A 26,323-nucleotide genomic window follows, 5' to 3' on the forward strand; every position below is an offset into this window, starting at 1 on the left:
ACTTCCCCAAGAGCTGTCAGAATTCTTAGCATTCGTTCGGAGTCAAGCGGTAGATGAATCCATGGTTCTAAAACAATATCACTCCGCTTACAGTTAGCTGCCGGATGTAACTCCGAGCTACTACATCTAAGCGAGTAGGACTAAGAAGTAGTCATACATTCAGCCAGCCTCACCGTTGATGTTTATGTACATCATGACACAACTCCCCTGATCTTCTTAACGAATACGCCACATACCATACAGCCTACTAAAGCGAGAAGGTTTGTAGGGAGTAAAACTGAGTTATTGGTATTGAAGCAATACATCAAAATAGGCAATAGTATGCTATTAGATGATGTAACTACCAAATGTCTAGAACCATAGCCAGAGGTAGGAAGTAGTAGGTGCATTAAGATGACGAGTGCATTCCAGGCATGACCTTTCTATGACAAAACTGCTTTCACGGAATTGAGAACATATAAAGAAGTTGCACTATCTCAGCTAAAGCTAGTTACAACTCGTCCTTTCGAACAACATCAATTGACTACTTCACACATCGATCAACTACATTATTCTTCAACTACATTATGAAGCTCCTTTCCGTCCTTCTCTTTACAGCTGTAGCTCTGGGTGCATCCCCTAGATACTTTGAAGGATCGTGGGGCTCTACCTATGAAGATGCACCTGTGATTAGCTGTCAGGATAGACCTGGACTGCGCTGCAACCCGTCGATCGGACTTGACTGCTGTCCACTACTTGACTGTACTTCTGACTGCCCAGGGTGCTGGGGCTATGTAAGTGACTCTGCGAAACATATACATGTAAGACTCTGGAAACATGGCTAATATACTGTGAATAGTGCCGGAAGAATTAAGGATTTAAAAGTTACCGGAGGCATATACTATTACTATACTCTCTTTGTCCAAGCTAAATGTGTTGTTGGGTGGGCGACATGTCAAGTCGAGGACTCGAAATTGAGAACGCTGAAGCCTTGGGATAGGTCTTGTCCTTGTATCAATAACGTACTAGGTTTCCCTACCTTATCATGCGAATGCAAAGGCCTAAAGGCTTTTAATAATACCTCACAGACAAATTCAGGTCACTAGTTGACCATACCGTAGTAGCATGCTAATACATACAAGTATTGAGACCTTGGTTTTATGAGTAAAGTTGTTGTCAAGGCGGGTTGGGGCAAGTTTGTCGGATTCGCCTAACTCTACCAGTGTCTAGTGAGCATAATCTAATTATCTTTTGTGCCACATTCACCGGCAACTTACAATGACGACTGCATATCTTTTGACAAATCTGTCTGGACATTTCTTGGGCACTCTAATCCACTAGGTAAACTGTACTAGCATACTTAAGCACAAACTCCCTCACCCTCATCAGGATGAATCATATCTTGATCAATCCAAGTCATGTAGTTCCAATAATCAGCTTGGACTCCCTCACCATCCACAGTAGCGTTGCCCGAGAACTTGGCCGTCCAGTAAGAACTCCCACGAGAATATTTAGCAAATGCAAACAGACCAGTGTTCAATGCCTTCTGTCGTCCAGCAAAAGTATTTTCCAATTCCGCCTGAATTGACCATTCCCCGACGAAGGTAGGGAAAGTGCCATCGCCTGCAGCATTCTCTGCATCTGTGCAGATGTAGGACGTAATGTTAGCACCGGTGGCCCCTCGACCGGCGAAATAATAGTTATGCACGTCGAACACCACATTGTCGCTGCTAGAAAGCTTGGGACTCCAGTATTCTGGGGATCGGAAGCTTCCCTGGAACATGACGGGAATCTTCGGGTTGACGGCGGCAACTTTGGAGAGGACTTCTTGGATGTATTTCAGAACCCAGGCTGCTCCGTCGTCTGATAGGGCGGCTGGAGTACCGAAGGTTGACATGTCTTCGTTGTCCACTGGTTCATTGATCGGGGCAATTGTGTACGAGTCTGGATGATCAGAATCCTGGACATAGGATAGGACAGCATCGATTGCCTGGAGTGAGTAGTCAAAGGCAGTCTGGTTGTTGAACCACCCAAAGTGTCCTTCAGCTTCTCCAAATGGCATTCCATTGACTCCACCAGGGAGCGAGTGTACGTCAATGATAATATGCATGCCATATTTGGTGATAGCATAGGTCGCAATATTCTTCAAGAAGTTGACCTGATTTCCGGAGTAGAGCTGTGATCCTGGCAACTTGATCCATGCGGCGTAGGTGGTTGGAATGCGCAGGGTGTTGATTCCAGCAGTATGAAGTTTGTCGATATCAGCGGTAGTGATATACGTTGCATATCTTTTCTCAAGGACGGAGCCACAGAGAGACCCTTGGTTGACACAGAGCCCCCATTCATCTGGAGCTCCTTTGGAATACTGGGCCCACCAGGTAGTATCGATGGTGGATTCCTGACAAAGCCATCCGCCCAGGTTCACACCATTTGCTTCATAGGTTTTCCAATCAATATAGTCTGCTGCAGCAAGGCTAAAAGATGTTTGAAGGACAAGGCAAAGAGAAGACACACGCATTCTGACTGATCAAAGTTGATGGCAATCTTTGGATGAATACCAGCTGATGGAAGATTTAGGTTTGAACTTCAGAGGGAAGCAATGACGATATTTATGTTCACGTACTCCATAGAAACACCCTCGCTTTGATATTCAACCGAATACTCCATCTTTCATGTGTCTGTCATTAAATCTGGGGTTGCGCTAATCTCCAATCTGGGGAAGCGGATAGCATGTCCGTGCCTATCTAGTAAACATTTTGGAATTCTCTCATAAAGAAGACCCGAATCTACACGCCGATCATCATCATAAGAAAAGTATTGCCCTGTATACTATAGACCTCCACTTGCCGAGCATAAGTACACCAAAGCCGTCCACATCCCGAGCTCAAGTATAAGTGCTCGGGGTATGTATTCCCCGAGCACCTAAGACCAAGACGGAATATTGCCATATGACTGGACCACTCACGTCCTCAGGCGTTCTTTAGCTCCAGTTATTTGAGCCTTGTTTCTGCTCTAAGGTTTGGGCATCTGCACACGCTTCCTATGACCCTAGAAGACCCTTCGGCACGGTCCTCCACTTCGGGTACCTAATTATGCAGGGGCTCTTTTCCCCAGACCCTGAGAATCACATGGATTGTATGCTCTGTAGACAAACATTGGCAGGCCTCAACTATCCTAAAGCCACAAAGGTAAAGTAGAACATCCATCTCGGTACAGGTGCGCCCGAATACGAGGAAGGTAGGATAAAGGTCTAGGATACCATATATAGCCACGGTTTAAACAGTCACATATCTCGTTGACGGATACTATGTCTCATCTAATCACCGCTACGATCGCCTACAGTTATCAGCACTATGGGTCGTCTCAAGACCGCCGGTGTGGCAACCTTTCTAGCCCTTGGTGGCTTTCTCTTTGGTTATGACAGTGGCATAATCTCCTCCACAATCGCGCAGCCGCACTTTATCGAGTATATGGGAGAACCCTCTTCATCAGAGAGAGGAGGAATCGTTTCCTCTTTCACCGGGGGTGCCATACTGGGCGCCCTGTCCATCTCGTTTCTCGCAGACAGGTTTGGTCGACGGATAACTGTCTTTATCGGTTCAGCTATCTCGGTCATTGGTAGTGCGCTCCAAGGTGGTGCCGTGAATGTACCCATGATGATCACCGGAAGGCTTATCGCAGGGTTCTCCGTCGGTCTTCTTTCAGCTATTGTTCCAATGTACTGTTCTGAGATTGCGACAGCTGAGGATCGTGGAAAGCTGTCTGGTCTTTTGCAATTCATGCTTTCATGGGGATTCTTCGTCGCCCAATGGCTCGGCTACGGGTGCTTCCAAGTCGATAGTCACTTCCAATGGCGATTCCCCCTTTCCTTTCAAGTTGTTCCGGGTGTTATTATGGGATCTGGGATCTGGTTTCTGGCCGAGTCTCCACGATGGCTGGTTGAAAAACAGCGATATGAAGAGGCCAAGGCCATGCTTGAACGCTTGCACGGCAACGGGTTGAATGGTGATTTTATTCAGCTCGAATTCCGAGAGATTGTCGACACCATTACAGCTGAGAAACAGGTGGCTGTCAGTAGTTGGAAGGAAATGATATCCAGGGCATCCTGGCGCCGGAGACTCATATTGGGGATGGGTGTTCAAGCATTTGGCCAACTATCTGGGACCAATGTCATGTATGACTGCTGAGGATTCCCTGTCTCAACTTGAATATTTCTGGCTAACTAGCAAAGTAACTACTACGGACCCCAGATATACCAAATACTTGGAATCGGCACCGGAACATCACTCAAAATTATCGGGATATCTGGAAGTCTTTCCATCATCTACTGTGCCATCGGACTATGGCTCCTCGATAGAATCGGCCGCATCAAGCCCCTTGTGGTCTCCGCTGGCGGTATGGCAAGTGCGCTCTTGGTCAACTCGGTTCTATCCAAGTTCTATGTCCTGGCAGGCGATCCTTCTCCGAATAGCAATGCGCTCCGAGCCATGGTGGCGATGAACTTTGTCTTCAGTTTTTTCTATACCATGATCGGCATCATATCTTGGGTTTATCCCGCCGAGGTATGAGGTTCTTGTGATATCATTCATGATAATTGTTTCAGACTAACATCATACACATAGATCTTCCCTGTCGAGATCCGAGCACGTGGAAACTCCCTCTCAACGGTCACCAACTGGAGTCTGAACCTGGTATTTGCTCAATGTGCGCCTATCGCTCTGGATTCTCTTGGGTTCGGATTCTTCTACTTCTTCTTCGCGTGGAACTTGATCGCTGCCGTTTGCTACTTTTTTTCTTTCCTGAGACTAGAAACCGGACGCTGGAGCAGATGGATGAGCTGTTTGGTGACAATGATGTGCTTGAGGCTCGCAAGGATGCTCATGTCACCGTGGCTGGGCCTACTGAGGATTTGGATGAAAAGGTTTAGTTGTGGCTGTCGGTGTGAAGCCATGGCATCTTATTCGTCTTATGCTGTTGTTATATTTGCTTTGAGTCTGGTCCAGAAGGGGTCTCAGCATGAGTGCTATCTCTGGAGTGCATCGTGAGATAGCGCTATAAGTAGTAGATTATATATGCACATACCTGAATCTACAAAAGGATTATTGAAATATCAAAACATACAACATCATTAGTAGGACTGTGCTCACCCAAGACCAGTTGTGGGTGTCTCGCTGCTCTTAGCGGCCCTTCAGGGCCTCCTTTAGGAACCTGAATATTCTTTACCTAAAGGATAAGAAAGCGTATTTTTACTGCTATGCTAAGAAAGGCTACTACAGTAATAAATAGCAATAGATCTATTGACTTATATTTTAGCCAACTAATAAACTCTGTTTATCTAGTAATCGATAGTCCAGTCTATAATTCTACAAAGTCCTTATAACTATAATTAATATCAGTGTAAAGTCTTATATCCATAATCTAATATTATAATATCTTCCCACTATCTTAACTAGACAGGGTGGCTGTAATAACTCGTAGACTTCTAACAATTAGGAATGGCTTGCTTCAAGGCAACTTACAAATGATATCGCTAGGTACTTATGAACTCCAATAGCTTCGCATTTGAGAAGTAGCGACAGGAAAACTTGTTGTTGTGATCTTTAGGATGGCCGATCTCTAAGCCAAATATCTTTGATCTTCCGTCTAACTCCTACAGTATTTGTCAGTTTTGCCCTAATTATTCCTAATTTCGCTTGCTGTGAAGTATGTGTTACATGTCGATATTTTTCGGAGACCTTAGCTGGCAACTCTTATACTCGTTTTGGTACTAAAAAACTCTCAAGACGGAAACTTCTCGTTTCGGAAGTGGTACGGTGGGGTTGCAGCAAGCCAAGACATGGTGGACGATCGTTGGATGCGCTCCAACGCCACCCTAGGAAGGGATAGAACTGCCAGTATCATACATATCTAGTCTTTGTCCCCATAGTCTGCAGCCTATGTATACTGATAAAGACTGCGTCATAGCGGTCGGACGCGGAGTAGTAGCGCATCCTTTCCCTTTCCCATTGTATAATCCGAGATTATAACGACCTTCCTGCAGGAGGCCCTTACTCATAACGTAATATCCTGGTTAATGTTACTCCGAGTTTAGAAAATGACTATTTCAGTTACGTTATTGCGACATTAACGGTCAAGGGGTGGGATCAGTCCGATGGTCGCTCTCATGTCTCTCGATGTCTATTGAATTGCTCGGGCCCGTTCTATATTAAAAGAGTACTATGAATACCTCGGTGTCTTTACTACTGTATGGGGTATAGATGGGATATAGTGTGCATACCAAGGCCCACACTTGGATTGATTGGCATACACAAGCGAAGTCTACCACAGTGAAGCTTCTCGGAAGTAGAGATTCTATCACCGTAAACCCTCCCCCTACTACACAGCATTTATCATATCGAGAAAGACACAGTGTAAAGATTCACTACAGTTCCCTGTATCATACGTCCATATAACTGAATGTATTGCGTAATTCGAAGTAGACTCTCGTAGAGACACCCCCTTTAAAACGTGCAAGGCAAGGTTCAACGATGAACCTCTAAGCTATATACCAGTAAGCGGTGGTATGCCGATCTGGTCCATATTTCGCCACACAGTACATCATTGCCTTCTTGTTGCCGGTTGCGACACTATTTAGGAAGGAATTCGGATAACGATATTGGGTATGTGACTTGTGGATGCGCATGGCCCTCTCCTTCATATGTAGCATAAATGTGGACAAGGACCCAGAACTTTTCAACATTTCAAAACATTGTCGATTCCCCCATATCCAACTATATGGTACATATCACACCGAGAATCAACCACCTACAAACATGGGATCTATTGAGGATTTTACTAGCTCAACCCCCGGGACCACCTCATGTATCTCGACTTTATCTGACGTGGCTCTAAAAGATCCAATATTCTCCGACGAGGTCATACAATACCATTTAAGCCTTCTGAAACCCGGGAATGGAGGCGAGGTGGTCTCAGACGAATCCATGTATTCGCCGATTGTCTCAAGCAGTGTTTTAGCTTATCATGCAAAGCTTGGGAAAAAACGAGATAACCCTAAAATCCCACAGTTTGGGTTACTAGCCGGGTCAAGCCCTCTTTTGCAAAACATTCACCGAAAGAAAGCCTCTCTTGGGAGTCTGGATGAAGACCCCCGATTACTGTTCAATGTTTCACACCCTTCCAGCATCTTTATATGTGGCTCCCAGGGTTCCGGAAAGAGTCATACATTGTCCTGCCTTCTAGAAAGCTGTCTGATATCATCAAAGGTTGGTAGATTGCCCAATCCACTAACAGGGCTGGTCTTCCACTATGATACATTCATCAGTGACACAGTGGGATCTCCTTGCGAGGCAGCCTTCTTGTCATCACACTCCGATGTGCAGGTCAGAGTGCTTTGCTCCCCCACAAATCTTCACACCATGCGGGTAAGTGCTCTTTGCCATCATCTAATAGATAAATATCATAACATCCAGGATATAGGGTTATTATTCGAGATTTAATATTCCAGTTGACCCATTACAACTTGACCAGAGCCATTTGAATACAAAACGGATGATGGATTTGATGGCTGTTGCGCAGAATGAGGGGCAGATACCACTGTATATACATACGGTGAAACGGGTCCTTCGTGAATTGCGTATCAAACAACAGGATTCAGGGGCACCATTTAATTATCAAGAGTTCAAGGATACTATCATGCGTTCTGGGTTAACTCGGGATCAATTGGCACCTTTAAAGCAACGACTGGATACTCTAGAAAGCTTTATGCCTCCTGAGCAAGTGGATATAAAGAAGCCAAAGAAACAAAATGTGGCAAAGGGCTCGATATGGGATCCAGTGGTAAGTAGCGAATCCCCTCGGCCTCGGTATCTGCTAAAGAGAATCTAGCCTGGTCGTTTAACCATTGTTGATATGTCCTGTCCATGCATATCCCCGGAGACCGCATGCTCGCTTTTCAATATTTGCCTAGGGATCTTCCTCGAACAAGACCCAACTATTGGTCGTGTAGTTGCCCTTGACGAAGCGCATAAGGTATGTCATTGTGCTGGTCTGGAGATATTTTCTAATGAATGTGAAGTATATGAATCTTTCTGCAGAGGCCCAGACTTTCACAGAAACGCTGTTATCCGCAGTTCGTCTTCAACGACACCTTGGGACTCGAGTCATGATCTCTACCCAAGAGCCCACTGTCTCGACCGCTTTGTTAAACCTGTGCTCGGTTACAATTGTTCATCGGTTTACCTCCCCTGAATGGCTCCGAACGTTGCAGAAACATCTTGCAGCGGCTGCATCTAACCCTTTCTCTTCAAAGAGTGGTTCCGGCAATACTAGTAGCGAGATGGAAGAACAAGGAGCAGAGACCGATTCTACCTCAGCGTTTGACGATATTGTCCGTCTTCGCGTTGGCGAAGCACTGTTATTCGCGCCGAGCGCTATTGTCAAGGTTGGAGCACGGGACGATGGCCGAGTAGAGTTCTACAGACTTGGTTCAGACTTTTTGCCTATTAAAGTCCGCGAACGATTGACCTCTGATGGTGGAAAAAGCGTTCTTTCTGTTTAATTTCGACGTGTTCTGTTGTACGAGATGGTGCATTTCTATGTGGACTCCCCTGCTTTACCATACAAGGATCCATCCTTTCGTTCTATGTTGTGTTCGATAGCAAGGTTGTTAAAGCATCCGGTTGATCTCTGGCCATGCGATTGGAGTCGCGTTGTGAGTTAATTAGCTTTGTTGAAGTCAACCCGTGCTCGTTTATTTCTGCATGGTCAATTGAGTTATTCATCGCAGTGACATTCTCTCCAAACCTTTATAGCTATTACCGAGTAGAGGGCGGAAAGATAACACTTACTACAGCGATACTCCACATACAGACCGCTGTGGCAAGAATGCTAATGGGAATCTTTTAAGGACGACATGTCACAGGGACAAGACAGGGTGGTACATTAAGCACTGCGCCTGGAACCAAGAGTTTCGATATTCCAAGGTTCCTTCCAAGGTTTCGGCCCGCGTCAACGGCAAAGATGCCCACTATCGAACCCGAATTTAATACAGTCTGTATGTACAGCACGCGAGTTGTTTTATTTTAGCCCCAAAAGAACAAAGAAACATCTGTCACTAGCGTACGACAAAGTGAAGCTCCACTAATCCTTTCGCCCCCACGTTCTTTCATGCAACCCGTAATAAACTGGTTGTACCATTGGTCTAAGTCCTTGAACGACGACCTACTGAGAGAAGTATAGTGTCTGCAACTACTACTACTTAGCCCCCACCTGTAGGTACATGTTCGAGTACACGAATTACCACTTACCTGTATGTACTACCTAGGTATATACATGTATTAATATCCTGGTAGGGTGCTCTGAAATTGGTAAGATTAGTTAATCAAAACTAAATCCTCCACTCCGCCTTCTTGAGCTTACTCCCGGTAGCAATCCGGACTTCTCAGCTTATTTTTCTTCTCAGCAATAATATTCAACATTAACAAAGTCGCAACCTGTTTTCAAGCCAGAATCCCCTCCACTATGTCTTCGGCAAACCTCCCGGTGATCGTTATCGTTCCAGGTGCCTTCGGCACCCCTCAAGGCTTCGAGGAATTGCTACCGTATCTGACCAAAGCCGGATACGCAACACACCCAGGGTCATACCCTAGTTGCAATCCCTCCGATCCGATCAACGTGTCCGCTCCTCAGGATATCGCTTTCTTGCGCGACAACGTCTTACTCCCTCTTTTGAACGAACACGGTAAAAATGTCGTCATCATCGCACACTCATACGGGGGTGTTGTTGCAGGTGGCGCCGCAAAAGAGCTTGCGAAGGGGACCAGAAGAGCCCAAGGTCAATCGACTGGCGTCATCGGCCTGATTTACGTGGCGGGCAATATTACACTGGATGGAGAATCTCTCTTGAATGCTGTCGGCGGCGCTTACCCTCCTTTTATCAAAGTTGACAAGGTACGGTCTACCCAGAACAAACCAGGATCATAAACCATGGGATATTAATCATTTTGTTCCCAGCCATCTCAGGGGCTTGCAGTCATCGAACCGGCGATGGAGGTTTTGTACAATGACTGCGACCGTGCCCTTGAGCCCGAATTGGAGAAGTTAATGCAGCCACACGCTCTCCGAGCTTTTGAAACACCTGCCACTGCCCCAGCCTGGGCGGAGAGTGCGTTTGATGGTAGGAGAGCGTATGTGCGTACCCTGGACGACTGTTGTAACCCTTCATCGCTGCAGGATATGTGGCTGGAGAAGTCCAAGGTCGAATGGGAAGTTGTCGACTTTAAGACCGGACATATGCCATTTGTAAGCCAGCCTCAGGCTTTGGCGGAGCAGATTATCAAGTTCATTGATGGTTTTATTGCAAAGTAAATGGTGGCATATCCAGTACCCACAGCATGGTGCTGAACTCGGAATATACACCAGTCAAGTTGACTTGCTTCATAAACTATTACCAAGTGACACCTTCTTAATATAAGATGAGACTAGTCAACTTGAAAGGTCTTTCAATAGTGATTACCTCAAGAATAAATTCCAAACCTTTCTACAGGCTATTGTGAGCTGAGCATATCTTTATAATGAAAAGAGGGATGGGGAGGCCACAGCTCCATGACGAATGAGCTGGTGCCACAATTAGTGGCCGTGGACGCCGGGGGTGGGAGAAGCATATCTGAACGAGGCGGACGCCAACCAACCCGATTGGCAGGCAATCAATGTTCTACGGATCCAACTATGATCGGTTAGCGCTGATCAAGGACAAATATGATGGCAACAAATCGATCTACGCACGTACGGCAGTTGGGGCCGAGTGATGGACAAAACGGGAAGATGGACGTTTGTCACAGACTTAGGGTACGGGTAGGGAGCCATGTATGTACGGTACTTTTTTTGCTCGACCAACGCCAGCGTTGTGAAAGCAATTGATGGATACTTACTCCGTAGATGTGCGTCTGTAGCGTTAACTCATCGTCCGACCTAGTTTGAAAATTTGCCCAATCGTTTCCGTTCGACAGGGATGTTTTTATTACAATTTAATATTTATCCACTTCCTTCTTCGCGAGGAATCCTTTCACGTGGATGTCACGATATTCTTTTATCTTTGAATCATTTTATTATCAAACGTAAACAACTAGTCTACTCTCCCCTTCCCAATCAGGACTACAAACATACCAAAACCGAATGGAGAGGAAAAGCACAACATGGGCTGATCACGGCGCTCGGATCAAATCTGCGGCCCGTTCAGCTACCGTATACACCGTGCTAATGGGATTCGCCTGCGGAATGATGGGGAAAACGCTTGCATCGACCACTCGAACATTGTTGACACCGTAGACTTTCAGATCCGGCGCGACCACGCCACCTTTCTCGCGCGGCAGCATCGCACTGGTACCGCACGGATGGGCCGTTGGGATAACCATGGCATCGCGCATTAGCTGGGCCAGCGTCTCTCGGTCCTGGGGCGGCGGCATATCGACGAAGGGCTGGAAATTGGCGGAGTGTAGAATTGCCTGCAAGTGTTGAACGTGCCGGACCATGGAATCGAGGTCGGATGGGTTGGTCAGGTACTGTGGATCAATCTGGGGACTGCTAGCTGGGTCTGCTGACTGGATATGGATGCTACCCCTGGAGAAAGGGAAGGAGGGGAAAAGGCCTATAACAGCGAGATTACCGGGGTAGATGGCGAAGTGTACGCAGGCGGACGCCTCGTTGGGGCTATTCAGGATGCCCGCAATAGCCGTGTGGTATGGGCTCTCGCCGGCCTGATCGAGAATCTTTTGCATTTCTGCGGGCGCAAGGCGGATGAGGGCGTTGGCTTTCATCCCCGGGGCGATATCCTGGATGTCCGCATGCGTCTTCACCGGGGCCGTCAGGACACTCATGGCATGATTCGTCAGGTTCTCTCCTACCCCGGGCAGGTGGACGAGTGGTGAAATGCCGAGCTTTTGGAGTCGAGCTTGGTCCCCAATCCCCGACAATTCGAGGATCTTAGGGTTATTGAACACGCCTGCGGCCATAATCACCTCTTTGGTGGGTTTGAAGAGGACGGTCCCCCGGGCTTCAGTCTGGACCTCCACTCCCGTGGCAGTTGGATTGCCATTCGGCGCAGACGAGTCGAATAGGATACGAGTTACAGTGGCACCGGTGACAATGCGAACGTTAGTACGAGAAGCAAGAATGGCGCCATATCCACTCGCTGCGCTGCTGCGATGTCCGGATACTGGATCGATGGTCGCAGTATATGGCCGAGTACCGATGGTTGCCCCTTCTGACACCAGTTCGTCGGCGTAATCATAGCCGTGTTCCTTGAATGTTTCCTTCCATGCGTGGAGCAGAGTAGTGTCGGCCCTCTCCGTAGACACTGGGTAGCTTACTTGGATTGGGCCAGGTGTATTAGGCCGGGGGCCCCCGGTCCTTGGATGCAAAGTATAAGCCCGTTGAAAATAGGGTGCTAGCGTTTCCCAGTTCCAGCCCGGATTGCCCAGCGACTCCCAGGCGTTGAGAACCGCCGCAGCCGGGGGCAGGAAGACGCAACCATTGATTACGGAAGACCCACCCAGGGTCTTCCCCGCCGGTTGGCTGAATTCTCGACCGTTCAGCCCAGCCTGGTCCGTTCATTTTAGCGCAAAGCCAATGTCAGCAGAGGGGGTGGAGATCGTCGTTACCTGCGGAGCCACCTTAAGGTTCCAATCCATCTCGCTGCCCGCCAGAGCCTCGTACACAAGTGGATTCTGAACGCGAGCATCATTCGATACATCTTCACCGCGCTCTAGTACAATGATGCGCGTCTCTGGGTTCTCCGACAGTCGGCAGGCAACAACCAGGGCTGCCGTACCGCCACCGACGACAACATAGTCTGCCGCTTCCATGTCTGCAATAAAACTAAGCCCAGTAGCCGATGCAATGAACTAAGACGGGTAACTGAAATGATGGTCGATGAAACATCGATTTATCTGACGAGATGAGTATACACCTAGAGGACCTGTCTATTAAAGTAGGTGGGAATGAGGGGAACTTTGAGGCTCATCCGAAAGTAATTTGGACTCGACTAAACCAATGACCCCGGTAGTTCTATCTTACTGTATGGAGTACACATAAGCACAACCAAACTAAAAATAGATGCTGCCAACGCCCAGTCTTTCAATTCTTTGTCTCACCAACGGTCTAAGCCCTACTAGTCACGGTCCCTGGTCAGATTCCTCGTCCAATGGAACCATTCGCGGGGCGCGAATCTCGTTCACGTGCATACTCGGCCATTCCGATCGCTCCCTGGAAGCCTTGATTCTGGCCGAGTCGCCATACTTATCGTCCTCGTTCCCCCCCCTCCTCCAAACCTTCTTCTCGCGCCGAACGGAGCATCACATCCTGCCGATGATACTTAACCGACGTGCTCCCGATCTTGTGCTGCGCCTCGCGAAGCCGGACATGGCCGCCAGTACTGCGCGACCGTTGCGATACCAGGAGCTTCACGTAGCGTTTGAACAGAGGTGCCAGCGTCGGCAGAGAGACCACGATGATACTCAGCCATAGCTCTAGGAAACTGGTCAGAGAAATGGGGCCGAGTTCGTAGACAAAGTCCGTGACGAGCGCCATGTGAGTGGTTTCGTAGTAGGCTTTGAATTCGTCTCGGGCTAGGTCGGGTTTGCGGCTGAGAAGGGCGAGGACGGTGCAATAAGACATTTTGGAGGTATTATGGTGTGTTTAGCTTTCTTTTAGAATATTAGAGGTTCTAGAGGATTGGGACTTCCTGCTGACGGGTTAGGAGTGTCTTGATTTATAGGCTCGGTACGCACGAGGCTAGGTATAAATACCCACAGTAAGCAACGTCAACTACTCTATTTGATTGAATCCTAGGCTGTACGTCTAATCAAATCTTCAATAAACATTCATAATCATGACTAGAACAAGCCTTATGCTATTTAGTATCCGCGTATAAACTTCGTCATTATATCATTCTTCCCTGGCTAGTGAGGTCAGCCATTGGAGCTCATTGCAATGTCTGACAGTCCATTAACGGGACAGCTGTCGATTGTCGTTCTTTCTACTCGCAACAGAGCATTAGCCGAGTCCCTTGCTGGATCTGCGAATAAGAATATCGACTGGTTTTTAATATGCAAACCCAACTATTGGGTCACCTACTGGTTGATTCCCGGCAAATATATTGAACTTCATATATCTCAACCCTTTCTTCGATACATCTGTCATAGTCATTGAAGACTCCAGGCGGACAACTAATTGAACAGCCCGGCCACGAAGCAAACTTTTCCGATAAAAGCCCGTGGGATTTGGCTACCCTGACCATCCTCCGATTAAATGACGGTGCTGTTTACAAAAAGGGAGACAGATGGTAACAACCTCCTGGGATTAATTCAGGCCCGCCATGAAACCCAGGACAGCGAATGGAATACATGGCTGAAGCCTGCAAGGTTCAGGTAATGGATCCAGGATCGCTATGGATTGCAAAGCTCACACGCCCACAAGGTTCCTTCGGTGGTTGCCTCTTCATTTTGGATGGATAGATGGGGGAGGTTCATTGAAATGGCGTACGATCAGACTGTTTTCAACTTTACAGCCGCGGAAGACATAAGAAACACCAAACTGGACAAGGGATGTTAATATCAAAGCCAATACCATACCAAGTCTAACTTGAGATAGTTTTGGGAGCGTGAGCTCAATCATATGTTCGAATTTCGAAGGGCAATCTTTGCAGAGTGGGGCCCGAAGGTTGGATCTCGTGACTGGGAAGTGGTTATGGACTTTAACCGTAAATCAAATAACATGAATACGCTGCGCCTCCTTTTTTACCCAACCCCAGAGGATAACAACAATGGGGATCTGGTCGGAAAATACCTCAGGTTGGATTCGAAATGGTTCAGCATATGGGCACTCCCTCAGCTCCAGAGCCCGCTCCAAGCCGTTTCCAACAAGAAGACCAGGGTCCCTAGCACGGGTCTCCGATATCGAATACCATGTCTCTTGCGATTCTCGGGCTGGAAGCTCGAGCCTGAAATACCCCGCTTGATATGTTTAGATCTCCTCTTTCGCCTACAATGCTAATGCAAATTTCAGGAAGGACTTCTTACAACTATGCAGGGATGTTGCACACCCGACAAAGAAGGTGTTAAAGCACATGGTCTGGTGGACTAATAGTTTTTTTTTTTTTTTTTTTTTTCCGTTTATCCTAACCTCATGCACTGCTGTTTAAGTAATGAAACTGGGCCGTGACATAACCAGGCATTACATAGTTAAATTACAGTCACTGCAAAGAAGAGGCTCAAGTAATGGTAGATACTACAATCCTCCACCGCACAGAAAACACCGGCCAGTCAACAGGATTCCCCGAGGGATTAAGCCCACACACCGCAACAAGAAAAAATATATTATAAAAAACATACAACAGGAGGGATTCGCTGGTGGTCACCCACCCAACTACTAACCTCCCGGCGTGTGGCTTAAGTACGGCTGAGCGGACGGGAAGCCCTGTTCTCCACACCCTATGGTCGTATGTATTAGTATGACACTATACAAAAGTATATCTAGGGCAAGATTCATGATTGAAATTTCCATCGGATTCCTCTCCACTAATGCTAGCCAGCCATCTAAGGGATACGGGTCTCCAGAATTGTCTCCGTCCGAAGAATCCCACCAAACTAAATTTGTCGAACCCCCTGTCCCTGAAAGATTTATAATTCTGGTTACTATAAATGCCATATCTAACAGTCCTTTCGAAGGTAGAGGCATCATTCCAGGATCTGTGGTGGAGAAGGTGAACTTGTCGCCGGTCTTGACAGGTCCTACAGTGTTCCCATATCTAAGAAACAGCTCAGAAAACAGTCCATCCGGGGTCCTAACCTGGCCCACATTCCTAGATGATGCCGGAGCCGTGTTAACAGCTACTCGATCTACCACTGTTCTCGCCGGTTGCTAGTGCCACTCTACCTCGATTGTGGCCTTGTCGCTATTATAATCTAGGAGGTCTGAAGGCACAAATCCCAGCCGACCACATATGATGAATACCTGGTGAAATGCACACTCTAGTGAAGACTGAATCCACCTGTCTAGTGGGATCAATTGGATTTGTGAATATTTTGTCATGCCAGCGTTTCGCTTTTGTCCGGTGGCCAAAATACTCCAACATCTTCCATAATGGTGGGAAGGTGATTGTGAAATTGTTTCGCCTGTCCGCAATTAGATAATGGGGGTAGATGTGGGCCACATCTACGATTTTGCGTTTCCTTGAGAGGTCAACTCTTGTTGTCTCGTTTGAGGGCGAGATCAATGCTTTTCTGGTGGATTCTGTGTCTAAAGTAACGGGATCGCGGTGCATGCATGCATGCATACAGAAATCTAGGAGAAAGGTCGATTTTTCACATTCAAGAATGGATTTTCGCAACGCCTCAACGTCGGCAAAAGTCAGAACGGCCCAGAAGGCACAAAAGCATGGGTCTCTGGATGAAGTGTCCAAATCCGTGTGGTGGAAGAGGTGGAGGAAAGGAGTGAAGGATGATGATTGGGAAGCGGGCAAGGACATGTGTGGGCAAGTGAGGAACGAAGGGTTTAGGAACATAAGTTCTGCCGCAGGAACTTGGAGATAGATGATAATTCGAGTTTGCTGGTAAGGATTGCTTGTATTACAGCACTTGAACTCAGCGTGGGCGTAGGACGGACTGTCAAACTCTTGCATGTCCTTGCGGTCGCTAATCTCAGATTGCTCCACAACCTTTTCAATGAGTTGCCAAACCAAGGGATGTGAGACCACAAGGGCCTTGCTGAGCCAGTACTCTTCTGGAAAGAATACAGATGACATGGTAGAAGACAGAGGGGACGGCTTTGGCAGCCTGAGTCTTGATGGATAAGATAGGAATAAGAGTGAGGTGAAGAGGGCTGGTCCTTTAACGATGAAGGGCCTCGTAATCAATATGTAAGTTCTGTTTTCCGGGAGACTTCCAGCCAAATTTTGGATATTAGCATATTATGTATATGTATCAATCTGCAAGTTTAGGGCTTTCAAAGCTGAAGACGCGGGATATCTGCAATAAGGTAGAGAATAAACTAGACACAAATTAAAAGGGTCGTCTTAGCTTCGCTTATAACAAGTTACTAGATCCTAGCACTGCGATGAGGTGCGAGCCCTCGCCGGGGACAGCACCCATTCGGGTCCTTAATACGTCGTCCTAGTCAGACAACAAGTTACCCTCTGACACTCGGCCCGAGACCAGATACTTATAGCAAGTATTTTATATCTGCGGAAATTTAATGTCGAATCTAGCCGAGGATCCATTGTGCTTTTGGAGGCAGATTGCTGGCCTTGTGACCGGCACGAGCCCGTTCGGCAAGGAACCAAATACATTGACGCATAGTAACATATACTTAGGGATATGATGCGTTGTGGTAAATGACCGGGCTATATTGAACTTGCCAGCCTGTTGTATGATTCTCATACAGTCTGAGAAAGAGAGTCTGTTCATAATTCGACAGAATCCCATATTTGACTTCGAGGACATGCGTGCGTTTGACTATTTGACCTAGATACAGCAGTTAGTACGTCCAGAGAGTAGCGAGAGCGAGTACAATAGGATTTGAGGCATACCTAGGACATGTCAAGAATATATATCATCTTCGGCCTGGAGAGCCAACCGTTGCTCTTATTTCTAGATTTCAGCTATCCCAATCTCAATCTCATATTGGATACTCGTGATTTCTCTTCTTTAGGTCCCGAATCTCCTGATTAACCTTTTCTTTGGAAATAATTATCATGGAGCTGCATACGCAAAGAAGTAGCTGATGTAGGTGGAGGTTATGGTGGTGATGGTGATGGTGAGGAGACGACGAAGTAGAAGAATCAGACAACAAAAGGGAATGTTCGATACATTCACACTGCCAAGCTTCGATACTCTTCAATACAGTCCGATTCAATTCAAGGCGGTCTATCTTCACTCTTCAGAGTATCCAAATCTTTCTCCCACTACTTGAAGTAATTCTAATATGACAAAAGTTCCTGGTTCAGCTTACCAGACGGGGATGAATACCACCTCTACCAATCTCTCTGCCCTCCCTCTTCTGAAATATATTGTCATAGCAAAATATTTAGAGATATAGTAATATGAATACCAGAAGTAGAAGGTAATATAAAAAAAATATAATTACTATTATATATTCTGATAGTAAAACCCTAGAGGCTAGAACTAACCTTTTAGAAAATAGGAGTATCTAATTAAACATCAAAAACTTTCGGCCAACACCAGGAAAATAGAACCTTGGCATAATCGTAGCATTTGCGGACAAGAGAACTAACAAGATTCACTTAGCCGTTCCATGGCTGATGGCTGATCTTTGGCTTGACCCCATGCCGACCAAAGCGGATGATGTGGTCTTTTTTTACTGATCTTGACCGCTCGTGGCGATACTTCGACTAGGGCTAATTCAGCCAAGTCCAGACGAGTCTACTGACGTCATTGGGTGCAACCATAATGATTTGTATGAATTCGGATTTGTCAGACTGTCAAAAGAGGATCACATGAGCAGATATCATATTCAGGTGTCAAATGAGTGCGACAAGAACCTACGGCGCGGTGGGAGTTTCACCCATCTTGACTATCACTTCTCCTGATCATCCACCATCGGACGGGTAACGTTACTGTCGATACTGTCAATCATGGCCGCTGTAGCGTCCACTACTACAGGAGGGTTATCCGAGCGAATTGGGATCACTGGTTTGGATGGTTGGCCAGAAAATAATACTGAGCGGTTCCCAGATGACAAGGAAAAAGTGGGATTTCTCCAGGACAGATTCGATGTCGGCACCCGTTTTCTCGGTGAGTGGTGTGTTTGGATAAATTTCATGCACCTTGCCCTAACCGCGTTTTACCTTTTATCATAGGGGATGGCAGGATAGACATCGATATCGATCAGCATAAACCGCACCTTGCGGGGCTATTGAAACAAATACAACACCCGGTTGTACGTTCAGACTGGGGGCCGCACCAGACAGATCGTGCCGAACGGCTTATCCCGAACGATGAGGTGAAGGAATTTCCACTGCAATTAAACATTGTCATCCAGGTGATTGGTTCTCGAGGCGACATTCAGCCATTTGTCGCACTAGGGAGAGAACTGAAATCACACGGTCACCGTGTCAGATTGGCTACGCATTTGGCTTTCCGGGAGTTCGTTCTCCAGGGCGGTCTAGAGTTCTTCAGTATCGGAGGAGACCCGACGGAGCTGATGGCTTTCATGGTGAAAAATCCGGGTCTTCTACCAGGACTTAAGACAATACGGAGCGGAGCCATCCTGAGGCGTCGGCGTGAGATGAAGGAAATCTTCAATGGATGTTGGAAATCCTGCTTTATAATGGGTGATGGGACGGATCTGCACCAAATTAAAGAGGACCCATGGAGTGAGGCTTTGGATTATCGACAACGCCCCTTTGTGGCGGATGTCATTATAGCCAACCCTCCGAGCCTCGCCCATATTCATTGTGCACAGCGACTGGGCATCCCTCTCCATGTCATGTTTACGTGAGCTAACCCTCTCACATATGAAGTCCTGGTTGGCCTTTGCACAATAGACTGAACACACTCAATACATAATAGAATGCCCTGGTCACCAACTCAATCCTTTCCCCACCCGTTAGCCATTGTTCACTCGCGGAATTACAAACCGACTGTCGCAAACTTTGTTTCCTACGGGGTCGTGGATATAATGGTGTGGCAAGGTTTGGGAGATATTCTAAACACGCTCCGCAAAAATACCTTAGCACTCCAACCTATCGATGCCATAACCGCCCCAAGCCTGCTACACCGACTGCACGTGCCGCATGCGTATCTATGGTGAGGAATCCATTCCTAGTCAGCAAAAACTATTCCATATGATTAACGAGAACGGTCGACAATAGGTCTCCTGCATTGCTACCCAAGCCCCCCGATTGGGATGATAAGATCGACGTATGTGGCTTTGGCTTCCTCCCAGCAGAGACCAGCTACACGCCGCCAAAGGAATTAGATGCATTCCTCAACGCAGGGCCAAAACCGATCTACATCGGATTCGGTTCTATCGTAGTAGATGATCCCGTTAAACTAACGAAAATTGTATTTGGAGCAGTTCAAAAAACCGGACAGCGAGCTCTCGTTTCGAAAGGCTGGGGGAATCTTGGGGCGGGCGAAGTGGATGTGCCGGAAAATATTCTTATCATTGGCAACTGCCCCCACGACTGGCTGTTTCGACATGTCAGCTGTGTAATCCACCATGGTGGTGCTGGTACCACCGCGGCGGGCCTTGCCCTAGGTCGGCCGACTATAATTGTCCCCTTTTTTGGAGACCAGCAATTTTGGGGGGAGATTGTCGCGCGAGCAGGAGCGGGGCCATCACCAATACCTTATAAACGTCTGAACCTGCAGAATCTCTCAGATGCAATAGGGAAGGCGCTCGAAGTGGCCACTTTAGAAAGGGCACAGGCGATCGCGAGGAACATGCAGGAAGAGTCTGGTGTGCGCCATGGAGTGTATAGTTTTTATCGACATCTTGATCTCGAGTCACTCAAATGCTCCGTATTTCCGGGTCGGCCAGCGGCTTGGCATCTCAAACATACTAAGATTAACTTAAGTGTATTTGCGGCAGCGGTTCTGGTGCAATCAGGCAAAATTAGTCCACATAATCTCGTGCTGTAAGTCTTCTCCAACACTGCCACCAAAACGGCGATAGCTTTTGACTAATTGCCCTTCCAGATACCGTCCAATGGAATACGATACGTTCCGTGATCCTGCCGGCCCACTTACTGCTAGCGCTCAGGTGCTACTTGGGGCCATTTCAAACTTCGTGATTGGGCTTGCAGATGCGCCAAGAGAGGTCGTGCTTGATATTATTTCTGCGGCTCGCGCAATAGGCCAACCCCATCAGCATTTTGATCGCCGAACAGCATGTCGAGCAGTAAGTTCTTCTCTAGCTCGCTTACCCCAAGAGAACAGTTTTGAGAGCCAGGATACACAATTTGAACATAATGAGCACGAGAATGGCGAGGTTTTGGTTAGGCTGGGTGCACAGGAAAGTACTACTGATGGCGATAGTGAAAGCCAGGTCAACAGCATCGAAAAGGTTTCGAGCATAAGACGAAAAAGAGATCTCCAGCTCGAAAAGGCCAAGACAATGAGCAGCTCGATGGGTCCCTCAAAACCACCTAAATTCAATATTATACACGAGGTTGCGTTTCACGGAAGCAAAATGTCGAAGAAGTTGTTGAAGTGCATCATATGGCTACCAACGGATGTGTCACTGAGCATGGCCAGAGGCTTCCACAACGCACCAAAATTGTATAACGACCCAACGGTAAACGACATCCCCCAGGTGATTGGTCTTCGAAGCGGATTCAGGGCAGCTGGAAAGGTACTAACAATCATACAAGCACTAGCTTGGGACCAAGTATGCTGACATTTGTATAGGAGCTCAGAGATGGATTCTACTTCGGCATCACAGGCCTAGGAACGCAGCCGCGTTATGGTCTCAAGCATGACGGTGTGAAAGGGCTGTTCAAGGGGATCGGGAAAGCAGTGGGTGGAGTGATTCTCAAGCCGACCGCGGGTACGTGATACATGCAGGGAGCCTCTATGTGATCTTGTTGTACATAAGCTGATCTTCATCAGGGCTATGGGGTCTGGCAGGATATCCATTGAGCGGGATGCTCAGAGATATCAATGACTCGCTAGGTGAATATCAAAAATGCATGATTGCTGTGGGCCGTATTTCGCAAGGGCTCGAAGAGGTGAGAGAGTCGTCAGTCCCAGAAAGAGCAGAGGTATCCAGGAGGTGGATTGAGATTGAAAAGGACTTGAAAAAGTCGAATAAACGATTTAGCCGCCTGAATTGAAAGGGTTACACCCATGCGGCCTAAGGTGGTGCACACAAAAACAATTTTGAAATCTTCTCAGTCGTCACAGGTCCATGTAGCTTCAATGAATGCAATATATTTACCGTATACTGGCCTGAAATTTCAAAATAAGACTTAACCTCTCGATTATACCCATGATCTACGAGCTTTACCTTCATAGGCCTTGGAATTCCAGCTCGACAGCTCATACCTTCAGTAATAATCAGGTTCTCCGGGAAATTCTCTTGAAAGAAAATAAGCATACATGATCTCACCTTTTCGTCCCCGTTTTGGGTCGACCGCACCTCCTGAGCGAAGATACTCGGAGACCTTTGACTTGGTGCCATGTCTTGACTTGGCCTGGCCGCTTTCCTGTCGTATGTTTCTCCAGACAAGTCTGTTTCCTGACATGCGTCTTTATCTGTCGTTGGTGGGGGATGCAGGCCAGTGTCGACAATTCAAAATTCAGCAAAGTTTGTTAGATTACATACGTTCTAAATCTCACCAACCATACCTGACTTTATGGATACAGCCAAGCAATGTAGAAAGGCTAAGATCGAGGGTAAATTTCGTGAATCTGCGCCTGGAGCATAGTAAGATAGCGCCGGTCGATCATGTTGCAAGGCATTCTGGCAGCAAACCATGCGAAAACCTTGTTGAGGGGAGTTTGATGCTACGAAAGTCGCAGACTTGTAAGCTATTGATTTCGGACAGCAAAGTTTCTTTAGTTGCAACTCAGATCAAATTATATATACCATGAATATATTGTCTTGGGAAATAAATCTCATTGTCCCATCTATAGTCGACCAGCAGCAGAAGAATACCATCTTGAGTTGATCAATACATGGCCCGAACTGCAAGGCTGCAGAGATGCAACGATAACAATTGAGTCGGTGCCATCTCTACTGTGGCGGGCTATATTATGGCGTCAGAAAAGTAGTCAGCAAGCACTGGAAGCAAGAAATGGAGATACAAGAGTCAATCTCTTTTTTCCGTTGCCATGATTGAATCCATATTAGCAGGCAAGTCTTTTCTGCGGACAATATCTGTCAACAAGTTCAACTCTCCCACAATCTCTTTCGTCCCGGATAATAGTTGAGATAGATCATCTTCCAGGGCCATCATGGTAATCTCCATCGAAGCAATAACTGAAAAGGCCGGCTGGCTGAAATGTTCTTCACTAAGAAGGTTCGCGTCGGGAGCAGCAGCAGCAGCAGCCAGTAGCTCAGTAGGCAGACGAAGTTTGGGCGTCTTAAGGTAAAGAGGCAATGGGTTCCCGGTTTTGATGGCACCTGATAGTGTAGTGAGAAAAGACGTCACTTCATGGGACCTTACGTCCAGTGAAGTTAGGAGCTGTCTGATCTCTTCTGCCCACGAGTCTGAGAGCATCGTGCCAGTAGAATGGAATGAATCAGTGATTTCGACTAACGTTGCCGAAAATTGAAGTACGCTAGGGATACACATCAGTGTTTGCAACAATTGAAACAAATACGGAACGAACTTACTTTCGCGCATGCTCAACCAATTTCTCGTAGGCATCCCTGGGGAATTTTCCCCCAATCGTAGGTTCCCAGGCAAAGAACCACGTGTGTTGTTCCATTCCCTGAAGAAGAACAATTTCCTTGGCAAGTACACGAGCGCGAGCTCTTTCAAGGATTCTCCCAAGACTCTTATTGTCGCTATGATCTCCAGCCAGACCTCTGACTGATATGGAGAGTGTCGTGTACACGGAGCTGTAGTAATGTGCGAGAAGGTATAGAAAGGACGCAAGATCTCGTCTGAAGCAGCTTTTGACGGTGGTCACAGAGGGGAAATACGTGAACAGAAAAGCAACCCCGATGCCACCCACAACAGTAGCGAGTCGATAAGGTGACAGTACATATAGAGCGTGATATGCTTGCCCGTTGGACTCAGAGAAGATGACCCCAACTTTCTTTACCTGAAGTGCATAGCCCACAATTAACATAACGGTGACCATTTCGACTATAGGCGGCACAGAGTGAGTGGGAAACTTAATTAATGGGTAGTAGGACAAGAACATGCTGATCCCAACGAAGACAAGGACGCCTGCTGGCTGTCGGTCGACTATGTACCAGTCAATATACGACAACACCATTCCAATAAATGTCCCAAGGAGCCGCATTGATTGTCCATACATAGCTGACCCCACAGTCGATGTCATGCTAATTGCAATCATGATCGAACCCCAGATGAGGCGTTGCTGGATGTAAAAGTGTTGTGAGTTTCTGAGAAACCCAACGACTGAAACAGCCATGGTAGCCACCGCTACTCGAAAACCAAACACGGACTCAGGTGAACCGAAGAAGCGAAAGCCTCTCCGAACATTATCGCCAATCTTCTCCCACGTGCTTTGCGGGAGGACGTGTTCCGGATGTGTGCCTGTCTGTAGGACATCATCCAGGCAGATCCTAACAGTTCCAGATCTTCTGCTGTACTGATAATAGTCCAATTCTCGGTCTTCCCTAGAAAATGACGCCCAGAACCATTTTTTTAATTCCTTCCTCGTTGGCAGCACCAGCCGTTTTTTATTCATGGTTCCATCGTCCACCTTCAAATGCGCATATTTCACCAGGTCTAGGATTCTTCTCGCAGTTGAAAGGAGCGAAGATTCTAACTATTATAAAGTTAGGATACGAGGCTTCAGCTCAGAGGCTAGGAGAAGCCTACATCAAGGAGAAAGTAGAGCTGGAGCCGATACCGTTCACGTCGCTCAGAATCTACTCCCGTAAGTATTTCAGAAGGCTGATGCATGCCTGTCCATGAGAGCCACATCTCTAAGGTATCCTGCTGCCCTCGAAGGAAATATTCAATCATCTCTTCTAAGTGTGTGCTCGTGTGATCTCTATTGTTTTCAATATCCGATTGAGATACAGTTGGCGCTTTGCGGAAGCGAAGAACGTACACAGAGTCGTCTAGACTTTCTTTCATGGCTTGGATAAGTTGTTCGGTGGGGCCGCGCCTCCTCTCAAATACCCAAGACCACATCTGCTGCTCCTCTTCATGAGGAATGCTGTCCAACTCGGTCACAACACGAGGGATACGTCTGCTGACCTCGACAAATGACTCCATCCACAGCATTGAGCCCAATATTTTCTTCGATAAGCGAGTGATTTTCACTAGTTCCTTTGGCCCTAGGTAATCCCAACCAACCTCACGTTTTGCAAAGCGCAATTCCGATATTATCTTTCCAAGGGCTTTGGTAGCTTGGGTGGTTGCCTCTTTCAGAGAGTTTGCTTCAGGCCATAAAGGTGTAGTCTCCTGCTGGGTGATATCATAGGTACCATGGACAGAAGGCCAACAACGCGAGGATAGGGATTGCGCAAATTCACGCTGGGCATCCAGTGTTCGTTGAATCGCATCGAAATTCTCCACTATGTACATACTAACAATCTTTCGAGATGTGAGTGGAATAATCAACACATTGACTGCTGCTGATAGTCCAAATCCCGCAAAAAATGACCCCATCAAGTGTTTGACTGGAGAAGATTCTTGCAATTAGCATGTATATACGGCTACGATCGCAAGTGGGGAAATCTTACTTAAAGATCCAGCTTCATCCATCGTTTCGAACTGAGTTCCATAGGTCGCAGTCACCTGGATAAAAATGGAAAATATTATTGACGGAATGAAGTACTGCGGTCGAAAAGCACGGAACCTACTCCATCCGTCATAATTGGGAGCTTATGATAGGGGCTTATACCAACAGACATACGTATTTGCCAGCCACACTTCGAATGAGAACCAGATCGCCATGTTAACACTCGCAGCGGCATTATACGGGCTTACAGGAGCACCAGTAACCGGACCTGCGCCGTTGCCTCCCTGAGGTATATGAGTTGTGTTTTTGCGTGCACGGATGGCACACCACATTGATAAGAAAGATAATGCGACTGCGAACCCCACCAAAAGCTAGTGTACAAGACATTTAGCCCAGACAAACTACGTCAAACGTGAAGTACGGGCCAATACCATGCTCACTATAAGATTTTGGAAGAACCGGGCTCGTGGCGCGACTGGAATCGTGAGAATAGACATGATGGGAATGAGATAGCCAATGGTAGAAAACTGCTTTGCCACAGCGTCACTCTGATATCTGCAGAATATAAGCACACTTTGCTAGTCCGGCTGGAGAGAGTGGATGTACATTGCGAGTCCAATTGTCGGTGCAATTGCACCTCTGTAGTCCGTACTCGTCAGTTTAGAATTAGATTATACGCAAGCTCTTGGAAAAGCATACTTGAACATCAGCAGCACTATGGGAAGATTCAGACCTAGCTTAGCTTGGGTCTTCTTCCACATAGACGCCATTTTGGGGAATTATATGATGTTCATCTCATAATAAATAGAGCAGCAACATGAGGAAGATGAATGGTTTAATCATTAGACGGATAATATAAAATAACGGATGGGTTCGCCGTTCTCTGAGACAGACGTAATGATGATATAGTTTGCCATGGGAACCCGGAAGAGCCG

General features: G+C 47.0%; 10 protein-coding genes across 10 annotated transcripts; 6 read left to right on the top strand and 4 right to left on the bottom strand.

The window, feature by feature from the left end:
* The first annotated feature begins 474 nt into the window (after positions 1–474).
* On the top strand, positions 475–1,045 carry BDV27DRAFT_127694 (uncharacterized protein). The gene is made up of 2 exons (XM_032066828.1): positions 475–773; positions 839–1,045. The coding sequence occupies exons 1-2, from the start codon at positions 567–569 to the stop codon at positions 851–853; spliced, it is 222 nt and encodes a 73-aa protein (XP_031928001.1). The 5' UTR covers positions 475–566; the 3' UTR covers positions 854–1,045.
* A 294-nt stretch (positions 1,046–1,339) lies between these two features.
* Positions 1,340–2,497, bottom strand: BDV27DRAFT_144889 (glycoside hydrolase superfamily; the record flags this gene model as incomplete). The annotated part of the gene is made up of 1 exon (XM_032070322.1): positions 1,340–2,497. The coding sequence occupies one exon, from the start codon at positions 2,495–2,497 to the stop codon at positions 1,340–1,342; it is 1,158 nt and encodes a 385-aa protein (XP_031928002.1).
* Positions 2,498–3,332: 835 nt separating this feature from the next.
* Positions 3,333–4,906, top strand: BDV27DRAFT_157403 (sugar porter family MFS transporter; the record flags this gene model as incomplete). The annotated part of the gene is made up of 4 exons (XM_032072503.1): positions 3,333–4,153; positions 4,211–4,541; positions 4,602–4,757; positions 4,808–4,906. The coding sequence occupies 4 exons, from the start codon at positions 3,333–3,335 to the stop codon at positions 4,904–4,906; spliced, it is 1,407 nt and encodes a 468-aa protein (XP_031928003.1).
* Positions 4,907–6,791: 1,885 nt separating this feature from the next.
* BDV27DRAFT_144891 (uncharacterized protein) lies at positions 6,792–8,536 on the top strand (the record flags this gene model as incomplete). The annotated part of the gene is made up of 3 exons (XM_032070324.1): positions 6,792–7,400; positions 7,714–7,815; positions 8,054–8,536. The coding sequence occupies 3 exons, from the start codon at positions 6,792–6,794 to the stop codon at positions 8,534–8,536; spliced, it is 1,194 nt and encodes a 397-aa protein (XP_031928004.1).
* Positions 8,537–9,498: 962 nt separating this feature from the next.
* BDV27DRAFT_157405 (esterase/lipase family protein) lies at positions 9,499–10,344 on the top strand (the record flags this gene model as incomplete). Its single annotated transcript, XM_032072504.1, has 2 exons — positions 9,499–9,927; positions 9,991–10,344. The coding sequence occupies 2 exons, from the start codon at positions 9,499–9,501 to the stop codon at positions 10,342–10,344; spliced, it is 783 nt and encodes a 260-aa protein (XP_031928005.1).
* A 725-nt stretch (positions 10,345–11,069) lies between these two features.
* On the bottom strand, positions 11,070–12,991 carry BDV27DRAFT_108968 (GMC family oxidoreductase). The gene is made up of 2 exons (XM_032064473.1): positions 12,636–12,991; positions 11,070–12,575 (listed from the first exon to the last, which is right to left on the bottom strand). The coding sequence occupies exons 1-2, from the start codon at positions 12,837–12,839 to the stop codon at positions 11,181–11,183; spliced, it is 1,599 nt and encodes a 532-aa protein (XP_031928006.1). The 5' UTR covers positions 12,840–12,991; the 3' UTR covers positions 11,070–11,180.
* Positions 12,992–13,256: 265 nt separating this feature from the next.
* Positions 13,257–13,874, bottom strand: BDV27DRAFT_127697 (uncharacterized protein). Its single transcript, XM_032066829.1, has 2 exons — positions 13,733–13,874; positions 13,257–13,665 (listed from the first exon to the last, which is right to left on the bottom strand). Exon 2 carries the CDS (start codon positions 13,648–13,650, stop codon positions 13,273–13,275), a length of 378 nt encoding a protein of 125 aa, XP_031928007.1. The 5' UTR covers positions 13,651–13,665; positions 13,733–13,874; the 3' UTR covers positions 13,257–13,272.
* Positions 13,875–14,110: 236 nt separating this feature from the next.
* On the top strand, positions 14,111–15,072 carry BDV27DRAFT_127699 (uncharacterized protein). Its single transcript, XM_032066830.1, has 2 exons — positions 14,111–14,402; positions 14,452–15,072. Exon 2 carries the CDS (start codon positions 14,650–14,652, stop codon positions 15,025–15,027), a length of 378 nt encoding a protein of 125 aa, XP_031928008.1. The 5' UTR covers positions 14,111–14,402; positions 14,452–14,649; the 3' UTR covers positions 15,028–15,072.
* Positions 15,073–18,514: 3,442 nt separating this feature from the next.
* Positions 18,515–21,871, top strand: BDV27DRAFT_127701 (uncharacterized protein). Its single transcript, XM_032066831.1, has 7 exons — positions 18,515–18,785; positions 18,851–19,487; positions 19,563–19,799; positions 19,865–20,632; positions 20,694–21,348; positions 21,405–21,543; positions 21,606–21,871. Exons 1-7 carry the CDS (start codon positions 18,626–18,628, stop codon positions 21,827–21,829), a joined length of 2,820 nt encoding a protein of 939 aa, XP_031928009.1. The 5' UTR covers positions 18,515–18,625; the 3' UTR covers positions 21,830–21,871.
* A 773-nt stretch (positions 21,872–22,644) lies between these two features.
* BDV27DRAFT_108989 (uncharacterized protein) lies at positions 22,645–26,205 on the bottom strand. Its single transcript, XM_032064474.1, has 8 exons — positions 26,088–26,205; positions 25,995–26,027; positions 25,820–25,943; positions 25,563–25,759; positions 25,390–25,505; positions 24,518–25,326; positions 23,335–24,464; positions 22,645–23,279 (listed from the first exon to the last, which is right to left on the bottom strand). Exons 1-8 carry the CDS (start codon positions 26,156–26,158, stop codon positions 22,808–22,810), a joined length of 2,952 nt encoding a protein of 983 aa, XP_031928010.1. The 5' UTR covers positions 26,159–26,205; the 3' UTR covers positions 22,645–22,807.
* Positions 26,206–26,323: the final 118 nt, after the last annotated feature.

The sequence above is a fragment of the Aspergillus caelatus genome (assembly GCF_009193585.1).
Source record: "Aspergillus caelatus strain CBS 763.97 unplaced genomic scaffold BDV27scaffold_79, whole genome shotgun sequence".
NCBI classification, from domain to species: domain Eukaryota; kingdom Fungi; phylum Ascomycota; class Eurotiomycetes; order Eurotiales; family Aspergillaceae; genus Aspergillus; species Aspergillus caelatus.

Excerpts from the sequence above, each read along its gene's own strand:
- BDV27DRAFT_127694 (XM_032066828.1), top strand. The coding sequence starts at position 567 with ATGAAGCTCCTTTCCGTCCTTCTCTTTACAGCTGTAGCTCTGGGTGCA.
- BDV27DRAFT_108968 (XM_032064473.1), bottom strand. The coding sequence starts at position 12,839 with ATGGAAGCGGCAGACTATGTTGTCGTCGGTGGCGGTACGGCAGCCCTG. Across the intron at positions 12,576-12,635 it reads ACCTTAAGGTGGCTCCGCAG|GCTGGGCTGAACGGTCGAGA; the intron begins GTAACGACGATC and ends TGAACGGACCAG.
- BDV27DRAFT_127697 (XM_032066829.1), bottom strand. The coding sequence starts at position 13,650 with ATGTCTTATTGCACCGTCCTCGCCCTTCTCAGCCGCAAACCCGACCTA.
- BDV27DRAFT_127699 (XM_032066830.1), top strand. The coding sequence starts at position 14,650 with ATGTTCGAATTTCGAAGGGCAATCTTTGCAGAGTGGGGCCCGAAGGTT.
- BDV27DRAFT_127701 (XM_032066831.1), top strand. The coding sequence starts at position 18,626 with ATGGCCGCTGTAGCGTCCACTACTACAGGAGGGTTATCCGAGCGAATT. Across the intron at positions 19,800-19,864 it reads GTGCCGCATGCGTATCTATG|GTCTCCTGCATTGCTACCCA; the intron begins GTGAGGAATCCA and ends GGTCGACAATAG. Across the intron at positions 21,349-21,404 it reads GATTCAGGGCAGCTGGAAAG|GAGCTCAGAGATGGATTCTA; the intron begins GTACTAACAATC and ends ACATTTGTATAG.
- BDV27DRAFT_108989 (XM_032064474.1), bottom strand. The coding sequence starts at position 26,158 with ATGGCGTCTATGTGGAAGAAGACCCAAGCTAAGCTAGGTCTGAATCTT. Across the intron at positions 25,760-25,819 it reads AAAATCTTATAGTGAGCATG|CTTTTGGTGGGGTTCGCAGT; the intron begins GTATTGGCCCGT and ends CTTGTACACTAG. Across the intron at positions 25,327-25,389 it reads GGATGAAGCTGGATCTTTAA|TCAAACACTTGATGGGGTCA; the intron begins GTAAGATTTCCC and ends AATCTTCTCCAG.